Source organism: Mycteria americana, chromosome 1 (assembly GCF_035582795.1).
Source record: "Mycteria americana isolate JAX WOST 10 ecotype Jacksonville Zoo and Gardens chromosome 1, USCA_MyAme_1.0, whole genome shotgun sequence".
Taxonomy (NCBI): Eukaryota; Metazoa; Chordata; class Aves; order Ciconiiformes; family Ciconiidae; genus Mycteria; species Mycteria americana.
This window is the reverse complement of record NC_134365.1, coordinates 188,152,125-188,170,697: the sequence shown is the minus strand read 5'-3', so window position 1 is coordinate 188,170,697 and position 18,573 is coordinate 188,152,125. Positions and strand designations below refer to the sequence as shown.

The 18,573-nt window shown below is 37.8% G+C and overlaps 1 protein-coding gene across 5 annotated transcripts in view; it reads left to right on the top strand.

The window, feature by feature from the left end:
* The window catches only part of VWA8 (von Willebrand factor A domain containing 8), a 195,783-nt gene that overhangs the window by 153,599 nt on the left and 23,611 nt on the right, over window positions 1-18,573 (top strand). For 4 of the 5 annotated variants that reach the window (XM_075488851.1, XM_075488840.1, XM_075488830.1 and 1 more), the window contains exons 38-40: window positions 13,713-13,821; window positions 14,562-14,718; window positions 17,953-18,061. In XM_075488851.1, the coding sequence (XP_075344966.1) occupies window positions 13,713-13,821; window positions 14,562-14,718; window positions 17,953-18,061 (375 nt within the window). Of the gene's footprint in view, window positions 1-6,427; window positions 6,516-13,712; window positions 13,822-14,561; window positions 14,719-17,952; window positions 18,062-18,573 lie in introns of those variants that run through there. The other variant, XM_075488868.1, reaches the window with a different exon arrangement.

Genomic DNA, 18,573 nt, shown 5'->3' with positions numbered 1-18,573 from the left:
TACGAACATACCTTAAATTGAGAAAAAAATTGCATATAAATGCAGTGCAGCCACCTAAGAAAACAAATGTCAACTCTAGATAGCTCGAGGTTGAAACATGTTTAGCTGAGATGAGTATAGACATATTCAGCAAAACTCAAGAAATGCAATAAATAGTTATTTTTCTCAGATTTAAATGGCTGTCTTCACAGTCTTATAGCAGCCCTCAAAAATGAGGACACATAAGTTATTCTATGTCCTGTGAACAGCTAGAAGACATAAACGTATGGTTCATGTCAGTAATGTAAAAGAGCAATGTATAGGTGTTTGTTACCGATAGCTAAAAAAATTAAGGTTTTTTTTGTGTGTGTCTTAACTGATCAAATCACCCATGGGCTTTTTGCTAAAAAGAGCATTTTCATGAGTTCAGCAGCACTCAGTAGTAGTTCCCAACATTCAGACTTTCTTCTGCAATCCATCAGTTAACCTTTAGCTCTGATGAGGGCAAAGGCAAACACTAAGTAGCTATTATGGAATGCCAGGTCCATCATTAGAAATATATTTACAATGTGTTCCTATCCTGCCTAGACTTCAGGTAAAGCCTGTGTTGAACTGGAGTCAAAGCTGAGTACATTTTTAAAGTAATCATAAGGCCAAAAATGTCAGGTTTGTTGTTGAAGTTAGAAGAAACGCTATCATGTTAAATTAGGTGGGGAGTATACATACGTAGTTGTGTGCATATATATATATTCACACACTTATATATTTACATACACAAATTGATACACACACACAAAATTTCATTTTTTTGCCCAGATGTCATACCTGGACGTTGACTCTCTTGAATTAGAATTACCTCAGGAGATCGTCATAACTTTGCAGATACCCAGTCCCTCAGGGACTGTATTTCATAATGAACAGGAATTGGAAGGAAGAGATTAGAGGAGGAGATTGTAGAGCAATTTAGGAAAAAGATCTCCGGATCCCTGTGTTACACATATACTTACCCATGAGGAATGCAGCAATACTTCTCCCTCCTTTTGCCAGGTCCTTGTTTGTAGTCAGCTGGTTAAAAGATGTGTTGGCAGAAGTCCTATCCCTTGTCTGGCTTTTGCACCCAAGGGGTTATTTTAGCTGGTGGATGCCTGATATAGCTAGAATATAGCTGAGGCACCTACCTGGACTCAGAAAATGAGAAACTTTCTGTGCATGTATTCACAGCTTCCTTTTTCCCACATGGATTTTGATCTCTTAGACACAGTTGGACTGGCCTCCAATTGCAACAGTGAGAGGTTCAGGCAATCATCATGAAATAGGTGGAGATCATCAGGAATGCAGGATGATAGAGTATACAAACTATTGTCTAGTAAAATCTACAGAAGAATATTTTAAAAACGGAAAAAAAAAAAAAAGAAGTGTCACGGTTGTTAACAATCTTTGCAATTTGAATTCTCCATTGTATGGCCAGAACAAGGGCAAGGGGAGGGTGGCTGATATGTAGTAGTGCTTTTAGTCCTGAATTAATTATAGTTGATTTTTTGGAAGGACTCTTAGATTTGTTTCTTTCGTTCCCTCATAGTGCTATTACAGAACAAAAGAAATGTTGTGTAGCTGCCTTTGAGTTTTCGTAATATGATGTAGGTGCTTTCCTTAGAGGATTTTGGAAATCACCCGTATAGTCGTTGAGGAAATAAAACATTAATAACAAAAAGATCCAGAGAGTCTTGCAAACACTTTTATTTATATGAAATGAATGGCTATGTTTTCCTTTTAAGCAGTCATGCCTTGGTTTATTAATGGCTAAACCCTTCAAAAACATGCTTCAAGTTCAACTAACTCACGGGAGTTCGTTGATCAAACTGTCTTATTAAACTCTTAGCTTGTTTAGAGAGGTCTCCTTTTCTTTCTTACAGTTTTTCACCGAGACCTATGCTCACTAAACACCACACAGCCTTCCATGGGCCTTGGTGGAGTATCAGGAGATAAACATTTACCTCCCAGAGAAGGATACACATGGTCAACTATACCCTTTACCTTGCTTCTTTTAGAGACTGTATTAGATCAAAAAAAAAGCAGCAGGTATACTGTACTTAATGAATAAAGCTTAGTTTTTAAAGGGAAAAGCAGTTCAGTTTTCATTGCTTTGAACAATATTTGCAGGTTCTTGCACACAAGCAGCTCAGGCAGGTTGCTGTAGCTCTGCTTGGAAATATTGAAGAGTAACAGCAAAGAGAAGGAGTAGGGTCCAGCTCCAGACCTGTAGGCATTTCAGTGTCTACTTCTGAGCTAAGCGCGCGAGCTGGCATTGTAACCAGGAGAGCCTGAAGAGCTCACCTTGAAGGAGACCCTGTATGGCTCTTCAGACACCTCTGCCCGAGGTGGCACCTCAGACACCTGGCTCACCTGGGAGATCCCTACCTTTAGCTGTCTGCAGTCTGGATCCAAATCCCATCCTCAATGTGCAAGGCATTGTTTATGGATTTAAGGAAATGAATTCTTAGAAATGGAAGGGGGTTTCCTTTATGCCTTTTTCTGTTCTTTGGGCTGAGACCAGAAAATCTGTAGTGGTTTGATTCTCTGCTGTCTTTGGGTGATGATCATCTTGCTCCCTTCCTTGAATAGTCTCAGTTATTCTATTTGTATTCCACTCAACTAATCACACACAACTCTACAATGAATTACTCACCCTTTAAGTGAATTAATATTTTTGTTTTTATTGAACGCATTCTTTTTTTCTTTTGATTTTTCTGAAGCTGCAGTTTGTCCTTGAAAGTTTAGGGTAGTGCAAGTTCATCTGATGAAATTTATTTTTTAGGTTGGGTGTTTATCTGAAGAATAATTGGTTCAGGAGTTTCAGTGATCCCATCTTGTTTACTGCTCAGGATCTATTTTAATCTATACTGACGATTTAAATTTTTTTTTTCTTTTTTAAAAGTGACATTTTACTTGTCATGGCTTAGCCCCAGCCGGCAACTAAGCACCACGCAGCCGCTCACTCACTCCCCCTCAATGGGATGGGGGAGAGAATCAGAAGAGCAAAAGTAAGAAAACTCATGGGTTGAGATAAAAACAGTTTAATAGGGAAAGCAAAAGCCGCGCACGCAAGCAAAGCAAAGCAAGGAATTCATTCACTGCTTCCCATGGGCAGGCAGGTGTTCAGCCATCTCCAGGAAAGCAGGGCTCCATCATGCGTAACGGTTACTTGGGAAGACAAACGCCATCACTCCAAATGTCCCCCCTTCCTTCTTCTTCCCCAGCTTTATATACTGAGCATGACGTCATGTGGTATGGAATAGCCCTTTGGTCAGTTTGGATCAGCTATCCTGGCCGTGTCCCCTCCCAGCTTCTTCTGCACCTGGCAGAGCACGGGAAGCTGAAAAGTCCTTGACTAGTGCAGCAACAACTAAAACATCTCTGTATTATCAACACTGTCTTCAGCACAAATCCAAAACATAGCCCCATACCAGCCACTATAAAGAAAATTAACTCTATCTCAGCTGAAACCAGGACATTACTTTATAACATTTTAACAAAAATCCAGCCTTTTCCTGATGTTAAGACTGAACTGAGCAAAGCTGCAGTTCTTGATTCGAGATAAAAGCATGACCTTTAGCAAGAGTGGCTAGTCCTTCTCCCCACCACCACTCCCGGTTCTGTATTTTCTACTTTAGACCAAGTAGTTTTTCTGACCACATGAGGGCATCGGTGAGCTAATAACAGTGATTTTGCTCATCTCTTAAATACTGTCGGTGCAAACCCCATAAATTATGAAAAATATATGCAGTGGAGAGTTTTTGTAAGTTTGGAATAACCATATGGTGGCATTCTGCAGTCCTGCACAGGATCCTGAAAAACTTGAAATACTGCAGATTACAGATTTATCTAGTCAATAAGTGGATTACAAGGTATGGTTTGATAGTGTTTGTAGTTCTGAGATCCATGAGCCCCAAAGACACAGTTTAGGTCTGTGACATTTTCCTGGATCTGCGTGATCCATTTTAGCAAGGTGAGGAGTAGCAGACGTTTACCGCCTCTTAAAGCAAGGCATCTGAGTATGGGGAAGCATAAGACTAGAAAGCCACAAACCCACAGAGCTCAGTAAGTTCATATCTCTAAAAGTCTCCACTGGGTACAGCAACTCAGATAAAGATCGTCGGGTCTCTGTCAGATACTTTTTCTCATATAAATGTCCTCAGCTGAAATGAGGCCCTTGTTGGAAGCACTATACAAACATGTCTAAAATACATTCCCTTTCCTAAAGATACTCCAGTCTAACTAGAGCAGACAGACAAAGAGCTGGAGTGGCAATAACCTTAACTTTCTGTTAGAGCAGGCTGATCCAGCACAAAGTTCCTCTTTCTTCCTCTGACCTTCCTGTGGAAGCCCACAGTTCTCGTGGGAGAAAATAGAATAACCTCAACACGCCATCTTTCAGGTCGCAAAAAGTCTGCGGCAGTGCACATTGCTGACGTAAAGTCTGGAGCTCCTAACACCGGTGAAATCCTGCTGTCCCAGCAAGACAAATGCATACTAATAATTCTGCCCATATGAAAGTTGTTCCCTGACAACAAATGTAGTGAAAATTTAAATCGTCTAATCTGTTACAGTAGTGCTAAGTATAGGAGGCTTTCCTTTAGAAATCAAAACAACATAGCTGATCTTTAATAACTTACGTCTCTGCTTCTTAAAGACAGATTTGACAAGGTCCTAGGTCTATAGAAAATAAGGCTTTTCTGCTTCCACATGTAATTTCTTTTCAACTTTCTTTTGACCGTGCAATGTCCCTGTGGTTTTCTGTCCAGACTATTCCATATTGTCATAATGTGTTCACCTGTTCCATCTCTCTGGCTGTTCGTTATTCAGGGCACTCCAGAAGAAACCAAATTCATTGTTTTCTGAGTTCATTGGTGTTAGGAAGTGTGTAGTAGTCATGATAAATAACCAAGCTAGACATTGTCTGTCTGCTCTGATAATATTTTGTAGTGGATTAGCATACTAAAAAGATGATGACCTCACATCTTTTAGTTGAAAAGAATTGACTAGGCAATTTTTAATAATGACAGAGGAAAATGGAATTTACACAGGTGTTAACATAGCAGAGGATCTGCTAGATGAAAGCAAACGTACAATATTCTCTCATTACTTCGTTTAGTTTATCCAGCTTTGAAGCCACGGAGTGCGTATTCATAGACAAAAGCATCTAATGCATCTACTGCTGCAGAGTTTCTGAGTTGGTTCTTAGAGTGACAGCATTTAGTTCAAAAGAAGACCCATGGTCTTTCAAAAGAAGCAATGACTGCATTTTATATAGCGGTTTGGGTTTTTGAGCTGGTGGATAAAAACTTCATTTGCAAGCCAGATACCCCTTTTTATGTGTTTCACTCCAAATCTCCACCTCTTTCCCCACCCAGGTTCATTTTTCTAAAATTCCACTAAAGCTATGATGCTTTGAACAGTTTTGCTATTTGAGACAGAAGTTTAATGCCTGTATGAATTTTAAAAGCTACTTTTAGAGAGAAATGTTCACAGGACTCAGATAATACATGAAGCTTCATTAGTTCATTTTGAATTCTTGCAAAGTTTTACAGACAAGATAGAATTGAAATGAAGCCAAATGAATGAAGAAAACCTATTAAATGTTTTACACTGCAGTGCACCTAATGTTTTTTCATTTCAGGATACAATTGAAGAAATAGAATGTATTTCATATATTATTATTATTGTCTCGTCTAATACTGAATATTCCTTTCTGTGGAAAAATGACTTGTGGGCTCAATTTTGTGCTGTTGAGGTGAATAGAAATTGTGCTATTAATTTTTAGTACATGGAAAAAAGCTGTACATGATATGGTACAAGTAAAAGTAATAGAATCCATTAGATTTTTTGCCTATTTTTGCCTTTCTCTCACTAGTTTGTGTAAGTAGATTATACAATGTTTTCTTTCTGTCTTCGGTAGAATCAATTTTACAATAGAATGTAAAACCACCATGGAACAGGCAGATTAGCCTTTGATTTGCCTGATGTGGGACTTTTATATACTCTTTGAGAATAAAATGCAAATATTCATGCTGCTGATAAAGAATGTGTTGGAGAAAAGGATGTTCTTGTGACCTGTTAAATACTGAGGTTTGGGGGGGGGGGGAGGGCAGATAAAAGAAAACAATTACTTTGTTTCAGGAAAAGATCAATCTTTTGCACATCTGCTGAAATACATTCTGCATTCTGTGGAATGCATTTCCTAATCCTTTGTGCCACTGTGGGATGGATTATTTAATGCCTTTTTCACCTGGACAGTGGTTGTGTTTTGTTACAGCCCAAGTCAATCTTCTTTCATAATAATGTATGGTTGTGATAAAAGATTTTTTCACTGATTTTGATGAAGAAGTTAACATCTTCCAAATCACCTGTAGGACAAAAGTCTAAGATGTTTTCACTTCTTTTCCTGCAGTGATCTTCTGATACATGCCCAATCTTTGTCCACAGTGCTAATGAAGAAAGCAAGCTATTTAAGAAAACATCAATATTTTAACTTTATGGTATTTGTAGTGGTTTTATATTCATGTAATTCATATTTTGCAATGATCATTTAATGCATTGTATGGAAAGTAACACGTATTCTTCATTGACTGTAAACTGCCCTGTTTAATATATTGTATATTAATGAAAAGGCAAAATAGCAGATTAATTCTTTCCCTCCGTGTCCCAGGTATGTTAGGATAGGAGCGGATATCTTCGAATTTGCATCTTAGCAGGGTTCTTTCCTTTATGATAAAAAGAGTAAATGAAGAATGGGATCTTGCCAGCCTAGATCCTGCCTACATCTGCCTACTTTCCAGGACTGTCTAACCATGCAACTAATTAATCTATTGCATACTTCCTTAATTTACATTAAACTAAGCCGCTAAATCACGTGAATTGTATTTTACCTCAAATCTTAGTGCACAAATTCTTTTTCCTGTTTTCTTCTGATCAACAGTAAGAAACACCCAACAATGCAGTATTATGACTAATACTAGAATAAGTGCTTGTGAAAATAGTTATTGTTTGGGCACCTTAGCTTTTTCTTTTTAAAAATCATCCTACGGAAATACTCTCTACAGCTGTAAATACTGCAGCTGTAAATACTGCAGCTGTGACCCTGTTTGCTTGTATTTTGTAAAATGATGGTTTGACCATTCATATGTTTATTAAGTTGTGACACATGAAATCATGCTGATTTCAGTTTCAGTAAATGTGTTGTGTGCGGAATGATCCACTGAATGCTTAAAAGGGCTTAGTAGAGACGTTGGTTACTTGTTGGTCACTGCATACCACAAGGAGGAATTCCATTTATTTCTGTTATGAAGATGTAAAATCCTATAAGGAATGGCCAGCTCTGTTTAAACATACCCGAAAGGATAAGAAAAATTTGATTTGGGGAGGTTTGGGGAATGGAAATATAGTGCATTTTTTAAAGTACAAATTGCATCCCTTTACACCTGCACGGTGTTAGCCTGGAATTAGAGTATGTTTTCCGGTCTCTTCCCCCTTTTTAGGTTGTATCCGGAGTATTAAAACAAGCATTGCGTTTTGTGTAAGAGGTCTAGATATGAGTTAGTCCTGGCAGGGCCGGATGTATTAAAACTAAGAGGTGAAAGGTCTGTTCCCCTGTACATGAGGCAGCTCGCCCCCTTGGAAACCAGAGTTTCTTTGCCAGTCCTCAGGCAGAAACTTGCTTTTGTTGCTGCCAGCACCGCAAAGGAGCTTTTCTGGCAAGCACTCCTGAATGGGAGGCACTGACACATCCTGCACCCTTCAGGAATTTTAATGAAGTTAACCGAATCAGAACACAAAAGTAAGCTGCTGTATTAAAAGACCATCTACTCTCTAGCCAGCTTGCTGTGTTGAACAGAAGCCTGTCGTGTACAGGGTAGGATGACAGGAATATCTACGACTGAAAAAACCATCTACATCAGGGACGCATCCTGGACTGCATCAAGGAAAAAGTCCTTCGCTTTTTACTGGAAGCCATCGCTCATTTATTACTTTTCTATTCAAAGCTAGAAATATTTTCAGCCTCGGCTGACTTCTGCTTACAAAGTCTAAAAGATATTTCCTAACCTGTAACTGCGAGTTCTTTTTCTGCCACTGGTTAAGTCTAAGTACATGTTCTGCCCCTTGTTTTAGAGAGTCAGCTTTTTACAAGACTGTAATGGAGGTATGGGCATCTAAGACAGTGAGAGCCGCTCGTTAGATCTCCTGCATGAAACTCCCAGGAACAGAGAGAGAATTTCAAGTGGGAAGATACAGGAGGAGATGAGATTCCCCCTCTCTTTCTGTGTGTCCGCAATAAAGATAACTCCTGGAATTTTAGTCTTTAGTTTATTGTAACAGACTTGAACAACGAGGAGCTGATGTATGGGCTTAAAATGCGTGGGTGAACAGGTGGCAGTGTTGAAGGCCGTGCATACTCTGAAACGTGAATGATGGAATAATAGAAATACTGACATTTCAGTTGATTTTGCTAACTGTCTTTTACTCATTAAATTGGATACTATTATAAAAATGTTAATAGTAGAGATATTAATATATATTCAGTCTAGATGTACTTTGAATAGTTCCTTAAAAGCATCTTATAAAAAGTCAGCCAATTTAATGATTTTATTGCCATCAGACATATCAATGTAACATGCTGGAGACTGGCTATCGTTTCTTTTATTATATTTATTTGCTTGGCACAAGCTAATTGGGAGCAACCAGCACTTGTTAAGACACAGAAATGCACAGTTGTGCTACTTGGAACTGCCTTTGAGGTGGTGAAGCTTCTTTTTAAAGACCTTGTTTTCTTCCCAGTGTCATTGCAATGTATGATTAAGATTACTGGGTGCTAAAATATTGTTAAGCTCACTTGTACAAAATCAGCTGAAGCTAAATTTGATAATGCTTTCGGCCAGTTTCACTCATAGAGGCAGAGAGATTTGTTTGCAATGTAGTAGAAGAAAATGAAATCTCAGCTCAAAAGGGAAGTACTGTAGTTGTGAAAACAGCTCATATACTAGAATGAAATGCCGATATAAGTGTGGGACATAAATCATTTTAATAATAGAGTACAGCAGCCCTCTCCATAATTCACGCATTTTTGTTAATGGGTTATTGCAAGCTCCTTTCTTCCCATAGTTGTGACAGTGTCTCGTAGAGGCAATGTACGTTGTATCTGGGTCAGCTGGGTGATCCTCAACAAATTCAGCTCCTGTCTTTTACTGAGGGATGATAAAAGTATCAAAATGTGATGTATGCCAGTGCTTCCTTACTCTCCAGGGTTTAATTTTATTAAATTAGATTATTTCACATCAGAACTCAATAGAATTCAATCCTGCATTCACTTAAGTGGCATGAATGTGGTTCTAGATCCCCTTCCATACATAGTTAAGATTTGGTTACTACACAATATAAAGTTCCCTTACCACAGTTTGCCTGACCAGCTGAAGTCTAGACAAAACTACCAGCCTTTGACTCATCTTCAGAGTGGCCCCTATTACAGACTGGTATGCATTTAATAGTTGTTTGGCATAAATATGACACAGATGTGAAACACCTGGTTTCATTGTGTTGTTGAGTGCATTAAATCATGTAACTGGCTTCTCTGAGCCTCTTTATCTTCTTCATGTTACTGTATGAAGGATGGTAAGATCACTTAGTTTCCAAACTGAATTAGTTTACCTTGTTCAGCTGGCTCTTAGAATCCCAGTGTTGTCAGAAAAAAAAATGAAGTGTAGCCATGTAGAACTGTTTTGGCATCCATTCATGTATCTCAAGGAACTGATAGAGAGCAAGTTGTTCAGATACGATGTATCTCTCACTGAATGTAAAATGAGAGTTCAGTTCTATTCCTGTCTGGCTGCCCTTGCTGTCGGGAACAGAAAATTAAGTCAGAGCATTAACAAGTCTTGGTATTTGCTGTTGTTTCTTCATTTCCTTTTTTTTCAAGCACTTCCTTCATACCATTGCCTCTTCAGAAAAGCACATTCCTTTAGCATCTTTCTGACCTGCAGTCTTCATGTTCTTCTTACATAAAATTTTTGTTTGTTTGCTTCATTGACTTTGGAAGACCTACAGAGTCTCCATCCACAAAGTCCTTTCGAATACATCCATTAACCGTTGGTGTAAGTGCCTGAGAATACAATACAGGCAAAGAAAAGAAGAGAACAAAAAGATTGTAAACCGGGGACTAAGATCATTGATGATTACTGAGAATCTGGACTTTATAGAGAATAAAATAAGAATCACGTGTATCCCAGGAGAGGACAGCAGTTGTGCTTCTTGTGTGGTGAGAACTTTGAAGAAGAACCTGCCCAAACAGGCAGTGGAAAAGTGCTTTTATGCTCTGATCATGAATCACCAATATGTATAAACAAGTTTAGATAATGCACAACTGACACGTGTGCCGTGAGTGTTTTGGAAATTGTGGTTATTTTGGAAATCAAAAGGAAGTCTCAGAAGGAAAATTTCACAGTTTTTCCAGCTATTCTGCTCTGACCCATACCTCATAGCTGAAACTCAAGGCTACTAGACTGAATTCATCTGTTGTTTTACAAAGCTGCGATATGCACACCAGACAGCATGGAATCTTCACAATAATGCAGTAATGAATAGCGCCTTTCAGTGCATGTATAGCTAGAAAGAGCACAGACTTCTCTCAAAAAGAGACGCTTAGTCAAAACTCTCACTGAAAGAAACAAAGTTGATAGAAGTCTTGCAATAGATTCAAACGGAAAGTATTCAGGAGGGGACAGATCAACTTTTGAGCAAGGAAATTTTTTATGTATTTGGAAAATATCCATCACAACAGTAGGATAAATCTCAGTAGGTTTAGAAATTCCAGTTGGACAAGCTTGGAAAAGTTACTGTGGATTTCTTAGATTTGTTTGAGCTTTTTCTCTACTTTCAGTACTTGGTTTTTTTGTCTTCCTTCTCACTCCAGACAAACTAGATTTTTCCCACTGACTGTCCTTCAGTTTGCCAGGTTCATAACACATCCAGTTTTGGATCCTCCCCCTTAAATCTACCTTTCCAACAGTTTCTAACATCAGGAATTCCTCCAGCCCTCAGAGAGGTGACTTATCTATGGCTCTTCCATCTCTTTATATCTGTCATGCTGAAGAATGTATCGTTGTCCAAAAGTTTTTCTCTTCATGTTTTTTCCTCATCCTTCCTCTGATTCCCATCCAGACTCAGTGATTTACTGTTTACTTCTTTCTAAAATATATCTTCAGTTCTAATTTAGATATTTGCTAGTCTAACTTTTACTTTATAGAGGCGCCTTCAGAGCAGAGAGAAGTTGTTAGTTGTAAAATCACCTTGAAACACTTCCATGGAGACAGGGATGGGGAGGAGAAAAGCCTGATAAGTCACTAATGGAATTATCTAAGAGCTCAAAAAAAACCAGGAAAGTACATCCAGAAGATTTTCTTCAAAGGGCTCTACAGTGTGCTAATTTAACACAGTTTCTAAGTGTATGGTAAATTTAAAAAACAGTTACTCCAGCAAACCAGTGCTAATAAAAATTGGTTGTTAAAGTATTCAGATGTAGCAAAATTTTACTACCTTCTGTGTGCATAGATGTTACTTAAAAAAACAAGTAAATGAATGAAACTGCTGCAATTCACTGGCATGAAATGTACACATCTGCTAGTGGTGTTCCAACAGTATCCTTAAGTTTTCAATTATTTTACCCAGTAACCTATTAACTATATATAAAACAGTTAGTAAGGAGGTCACATTCTTAAGCTATTGTACCACTTGTCTCTTTTTCTCTCTCATGCAATTTCTTTCAAAGTTTTAATAGAAATCAAATGTTGGATGTTCTGCTGTCCTTTCAAGAACAAAAAGTCACAAATCATTATAAAATAAAAGATTTTCTATTAACCATGTGCTGTTTCAAAGTTACTAATACCTGCTTTAATCAGATCACACTACTGTAAAATAGGTGTATATTAGAAACTTGTCTAGTGCATCTGTACTAGAAATATTATTTGTGAACAGCTTATCATATGTGAGAAACACATGTGAGCAACAAAGCTCTTTTGCCTACAGAACTTTTAACTCAAAATTTAAGCAATAGTTGTATTTCAAAATATTTAGTGAATTTTTTCAATGGAAAAACTTGACAAAAATAGAATATCGTATTTGGGTTATGGTTATGTTTGCCTCCTAGAGCTTCCTTTTGCAGAGTTTTGAGTATTTTTCTGTGAAGAACCCAGAAGGCTGAACATGTAAAAAATTTCCATCATTTTCTTGTTTCTCTTTACAGAATAATATTTTGTTTTGATTCCTGAGGCTGACACTACCATTTTGGTTTTATGATTTTATTTTAAACTAAGTTCAATGATTTTTGTTGACCTGTGTTTCTGATAGTTTTGAAATCTCCCAGTTATGCAAAAAAGAACTGTTTATTTTGGAGGAAATATCTTAAACCAAAAAAGTATATAACCCTAAGGGTAACATGCTGTTGTGGTTAAGTGTCTTTCTTCCTATACAAATGTTAAATTAATGTAATTTATCAGATTAGATCTTGATTTTACACTAATGACATGGTTCACAGAGGATGTATTGTACCTCTTTGAATTAATATAAATTCTATAAAGAGAAAGAAAATGATGTTTTGAATAGCTGCCAAGACACTGTTTTTAGAGCGCATGTTTCAGTTCAAAAACATGTATGGAATTCACGTCAGCATGAAGTTGAGCCTGCAAGACGGTGAATTCAAGGATTAAACTGCTCTACAGTCCCAGTGAAAACCCTGATAATGCCAGTGAACTTCTGAGAAGGCAATAAATTGTAGTTATTGGGGCACATAAATTCATCAGAGAATTAAATGTATTATGGTAGATGAGAAGAAAGTTAATTTGTAGAGGTTAAAGACATCAATTTTACATCTCTGTCATTAAGTTTCGTAAAGAAAAAAATTAAGTGGGATTAAATTATAGAAGATTAGTAACTGAAGGGCAGTTTACACATGAATCATTGATTCACTACATGACTCAGAGTTCGTAATGGGAAGGAGTATTTTTACCTTCAGTCACCCACTTACATCCAGCCCCAGCCTAAAGTGACTCAGCCCTGACCATCTGACAGCTGTTGGGTGTTCAGCTGTGCAGATGGGGAAAGTGCAGTCAGTAGACAGGGGTAGAAAACCCACCACTGTAGGCTTTTGTGGTCATGGCGAGGAAGTTAAGGATTACGTGAGCCCGTCATTTGAACTAGCCATATACTGATGAATCTCAGAGAAGAGCGTGTCATTTCTTTAGTCCCTGTTCGTGAAAGGAAGATCAATCTGCCCATCAATAAAGAATGCGGAGCTGTCGTTGGGCGTGCGTGAAATTTGTAAATGGACGTACAGCCAGGTGTTGCCAATACTACGAGAAACGTTCAAGGTGCAGATGATCCTGTCTACAGGGGGATTTTGAGTTATGTTGGCGATTATCAGTAAGCGCTTTTCTAGTGTGGATAAGATCTGAATGCAAAGAGTGGTTCGGATGCGGCAGTAGTCTTAGATCTGGTGTGGGTCTGACGTGCCACTCAGGAGCCCCGTTTTACTCTGCTTTACCCTGTTGCCCTCATCAGGTGGGATGTTGCATTTAATGAATTAATGCTGGTCCTACAGCTCTTCAGCAGACCTAGTATTCTATTATTAGGTTGTTAGAGCGGTTTTCCTTGCTATAAGAGAGATTTACAGCTCTATTTTTTTTTTACAGATAACCATTCAGAGGGACAGTGGTTTGGATGTCAGTTCCCCCAAACATGGAAAAGTGGATCCAGACAACATGCCGCATGTTGGTGGAAATACTTGGGCTGGTGGAACAGGTTTTTCATTCTTTTTTTTAAAATGCATCATTGAAGGATGTCTAAGGGAGATGCTGTGCCAGTCAAAAATGAATTTATACAAGGCCACCCTCTGCTTAGAGCTATTTTACTCAGTACAGGGTTGCTTTATTGCCAGTGAAAAGAAGTATGTTTGCAGTGTCTAACTTAAACTGTATATAGCAGATCTCTACTTCAATTACATTTTGTTGTTTCTTTTCATTGGCTATATAGAGAACCAGAAGTTTGCAGCCATAGAAACTAGGCTGAGTCATTTGCCATTCTCTTAGATGTCTCTGTAGCCGCAGCAATTTAGGTAGTGTAGGCAAGAGGCACACAGAATAGGCAAAATGCCTCCTAATTCTAAAAGAGCATGATAATGATCACTAGATAACGTGGTTTGGGAACAGCGTAAACAAACAAATCCTAGGGAGAAGACAGAGTCTGAATGAATGGCTTTGAGGACATGTACAAGACTTATATGACCTATAGTCCCCTTTGTACAAGGTGGAAACCATTATGAATCCGGACTCAAGGGACTATAAACACAGGTATTCCATTGGAGTTCTTAACGTGATAGCTGTTTGGTTTGGAAAATAATTGGCAATAAATACTTCTACTGGGGATTGTTAGCAAATTTTTTGGAGCGTCTGTAGATATGACAACAGAAGCTTTAAAGAAAATGCATTCTTATTTATTATTGAATGCATATTTTTAATTATTTTTTATCTCAATCATGTTAGGTGGGAGAGACACTGCTGGGTTAGGTGGCAAAGGTGGGCCATATCGACTGGATGCTGGCCACAGGGTTTACCAAATATCTCAAGCTGAAAAGGATGCTGTTCCTGAGGAGGTTAAGAGAGCTGCTCGAGAGATGGGTGAAAAGGCCTTTAAACAGAGGTAATGTGAAAGTCTTTATTTTCCCTTCCATTTCCCAGAAGAATTTGAAAAAGATGGCTAAAAAGAATTTTCTTTCTTAACTGTATTTATCAACTACTTTACCCTGATCATTGTCATTTAACAGCACTTACCAGCATGTGTTTAACTGTTCTGGACAAAATGTATAGAATGTTTTATTGAATTAAGCCACACTGTTAAAATGACTGTGTGATTTGGTAGAGTAAAACATAACTAGGTGAATAAGGAGACTGATGTGAATATTTACCTTTTTTTAAAAGGGATCTACCGTATGAAAATTTCTTTGAATTATGATGAATCCAGATTGTATGTTGTTAGGAATTCATCAGCTAACAAATGTCTTTCAAAATGGACCATTACAAGCAAATTGCTTCCGTTGGAAAGACCTGTAGCCAAATGGTGAGATGATTTGAACTATTAGAGCTCAGCAGAGACTTCTACACAAACCACAGATCTTCCCAGCATTAGTGTAATGCATGGTTACTAATCAGCTATTACCCAGACTATGCACAGAGATTCAGATTTTTCCACCGACTGAACTCTCAAGTCAAACTCTAGTACTTTGCATAAAAAAATCAAAGTGTATTGACAGTCATACCAAGTGAGTTTTATGTTTCAGCCCAGGACATATTGCAATGTGAGTATCTGTCTGAAAGTAGAGAGTAGTAGACACAGATTAAAATTTTCTTGCTGTTAACAAAGTGGTTCCCAACAGGGGGCAAATCTGGGTGCTGTGAGGAGCAGGTGAGATTGCCATTGGCTTCAACTGATGTATAAATAATTAGGCTGTTAAGCATAGAGCACACACTGTACATGAATCACTGTATTTAAAAACAGCAATTTATCTATTGCATTCAGGTCAATTTTATTTTTTTAATCATGTTTTTATTACTAAATTACCTGGAGCATTTAGTATTCTTGTTAGAGCATTAGTGATTAATAAAGACAGGGAAAATGTATAGTTTATGTCAGTGTTTCAAAGGAAAAGACCCTGAAAGGCAAAATACCTTTTAATAGTGATTTCATTCACACAAGCAACATACAGAAATTTAAATTAAAAATAGTCACTTAAGGTTTTGTTTTCAGGGGGAAGGCAGAGCTTGTTTTGTCTTTTTTCCTGGTGCTTTATGGGGGCTTAGGTGGGCAGGACTACTTTTAACACTTTTGACATCCCCATTCTTCAAAATTGCTTATCAGTTGCTTCATAATAGAAACCAGTGATATGTATGGTCTTGGATACTGTACATCTCTTTGTGCATATGCACATATACACACATGGCATGCTTTGATGAGTTTCTACCTTCCTGTATGGGTGATTTACAAAATTTGTGCTAGGGGAAATTCCTGAATACTGCTACATGTTGTGGAAACAGTGCAGCCGCATCCTGTAAAATCAGAGTATCTGTACATGAGATAACAATTCGTGTCCTGCTAAAACCAGAGAGCTGGCATGTAGCAGCTGTAAATGAACCCTATTCTGAAGCCACATTTGGCTTGATTATTCTGTACCTCTTGGATAGTTGTGGGAACTAACAGATAAAAGTTAAGAATAGGGAGGCTGGAGTCCTCAGGCCGAAGAAAAAAAATAAGAGGGACTGCAGATTTCACTGCTTGGTTTATACATTGTTATCTAGAAGGGAGAATTTTAATACGAAAGCTATTGATTGCTTTCCTGGCTAGATAGTACTTCTAGTGGAAAACATTTTAAATCACCCTATTTCACTAGAATGAAGTTAGCAACTGCTCTTGAATAGGTGCAGTATTTTTCATGGTATTTTTCTGAACTAGCTTTCACTGTGGATTGATGTAGAGTCTAACAAAATAAAACTGCACATGAAGTTTTTTTTGTTTGAAACAAAATGTTTTCTTCATTGATGTGAAGATACTGAACTCTGTCGGCAGGATCCATGAAATAAAGTGTACAGCACTGAAAGTTACCTTTTCCTGCCTCTAATGAATAATAGTTGGCTATGACCATGTCTATGCAAAATTCAAAATAGAAAAAGACATAGTCATACTAAAGACAACAAAGATTTCATGTTTGATATTAATATTATCATTAAAGGGCTAGTCTAAACAGCAATTCTCATGTATACTGTATGTTCCGGGCAAGTAACTTGTGATGGTATTAAAAAACTTGTCATTCAAAATATAACTAGCCTATACATACTTTACTATCCATTTATAGTTCATTTAAAAATCAGTATTTTCAGAACAGTGTGAGTGAGGTTATGCTGTTACAAAAGGCTTGTTTGAAATGAGCTGTGCGTTTGAAATAAGCCAGTGTGTTTTAGCTCAGGACTGAACCCAGCCACGTGCTGGATGGTAGGGTGGGCATATACACAATTGCTGCCTCGCTACATGATGCTGGGTCATGGAATATATCAAATGGTGCACACTCCCAGCATATCCACTTGTCCCCTAGCTCATTCTTCACCGTTAGACCTTTGTAATTACATTGCAGTTTTGAGTTTCACCAGCTTAAGAGTATCTGCTTAGCTACGATGTTGAGAAGAATGATACAGAACTTTAAGTGGGCACATCTTAACTTATAGAAAAAGCATATATCTGTTTTTATAGTGCAGGTGTTGCACTCTCTGTTAGGCCTCTGGACAGAACAGTGTTCAGTGACATGACTCATTTTTTGTGGGGGAGCACATTTCTGTTAATGTTCATTTAAAACTTCTTTGTTTCAAGGTTTCATCATTTTATGAAGCACAAAGATAGGTATTTGAGACAGAGTTACTAGTTGTAGGTCTTCAAGGACAGATTTTATAGTGTGTCTTTACTTAACCTTTGTGTTAAAGCATGGATCGTGATATGTTTAGAATACTCCGACGGTGAAGTAATGAATAGACAGTCATGATCCTTTTATGTACAGATAGCAACACCTGAGCCAATAAAACCTTTAGAATTTGATCACAGTTTTCAGAACATCTGATTTACTTCCCAAACATTAAAGCAGATTAGGAGAGAGACAAAGGATTAGTAACTTTAATAAGTTTTAATGTGATGCAATCCCTGTAGACATTGGTGATCACCTGCCTTGTCAAAAATTCACAAAAGCGGCTGCCACTTCTTTGATTTCTCTCTTGTGTGTGGTTATTACAGTCTGAATTTCCCCATTATCAAGTAAATAAACTTGTAATTTACATACATAGATGGATGATATGCTAGTTTCCTAAACTGTTCTTAGCTCCCTGTTCTTTGCTTTAGATTGAAAGAGATTCAGATGAGTGAATATGATGCATCAACTTACGAAAGGTTCTCTGGAGCAGTCCGACGTCAAGTTCAGTCACTCCGCATCATCTTAGACAATCTGCAGGTAATCTTAGATTCACTGGTAAAGGAACATGATGAGCTCATTACATTAGGCCCCAAATATTATCCTGCTAATATCCTGTTACCATCTGACTATTGTATCTTTGAGGGCTAAAAGCAGGTTCAGGTTATAATCATGGTAAGGAAAAACAGTCTCATATTACTATTTCAAGGCAGCTTTAAAGTGGATCCCAGTGCTCATCTCTACAAGTTACAGTATTCCCATACCACAGCTTACAGAGATTACTTATTCAGGAGCACAATTTTGCGAAAGAAAATGCTATACGTTATTAAAAGAGTATGTGGTGGTGTGTAGCTCACAGCCTTTGTCTTTACTTCCTGTCCAAAAGACTTTTTTAGCTTAGAAGTGCAAATGCTATAGCTGATAAAAGAAACACTCACTCCAGGTCATAGCTTTACTGTATATGCAGCTGAAAACATGAATTTTTCTCAGGTTTGTTTTTAACTTTTGCTAATAAAAATAGGTGTAGCCCAAATCTAAGTGGAAGCTGACTA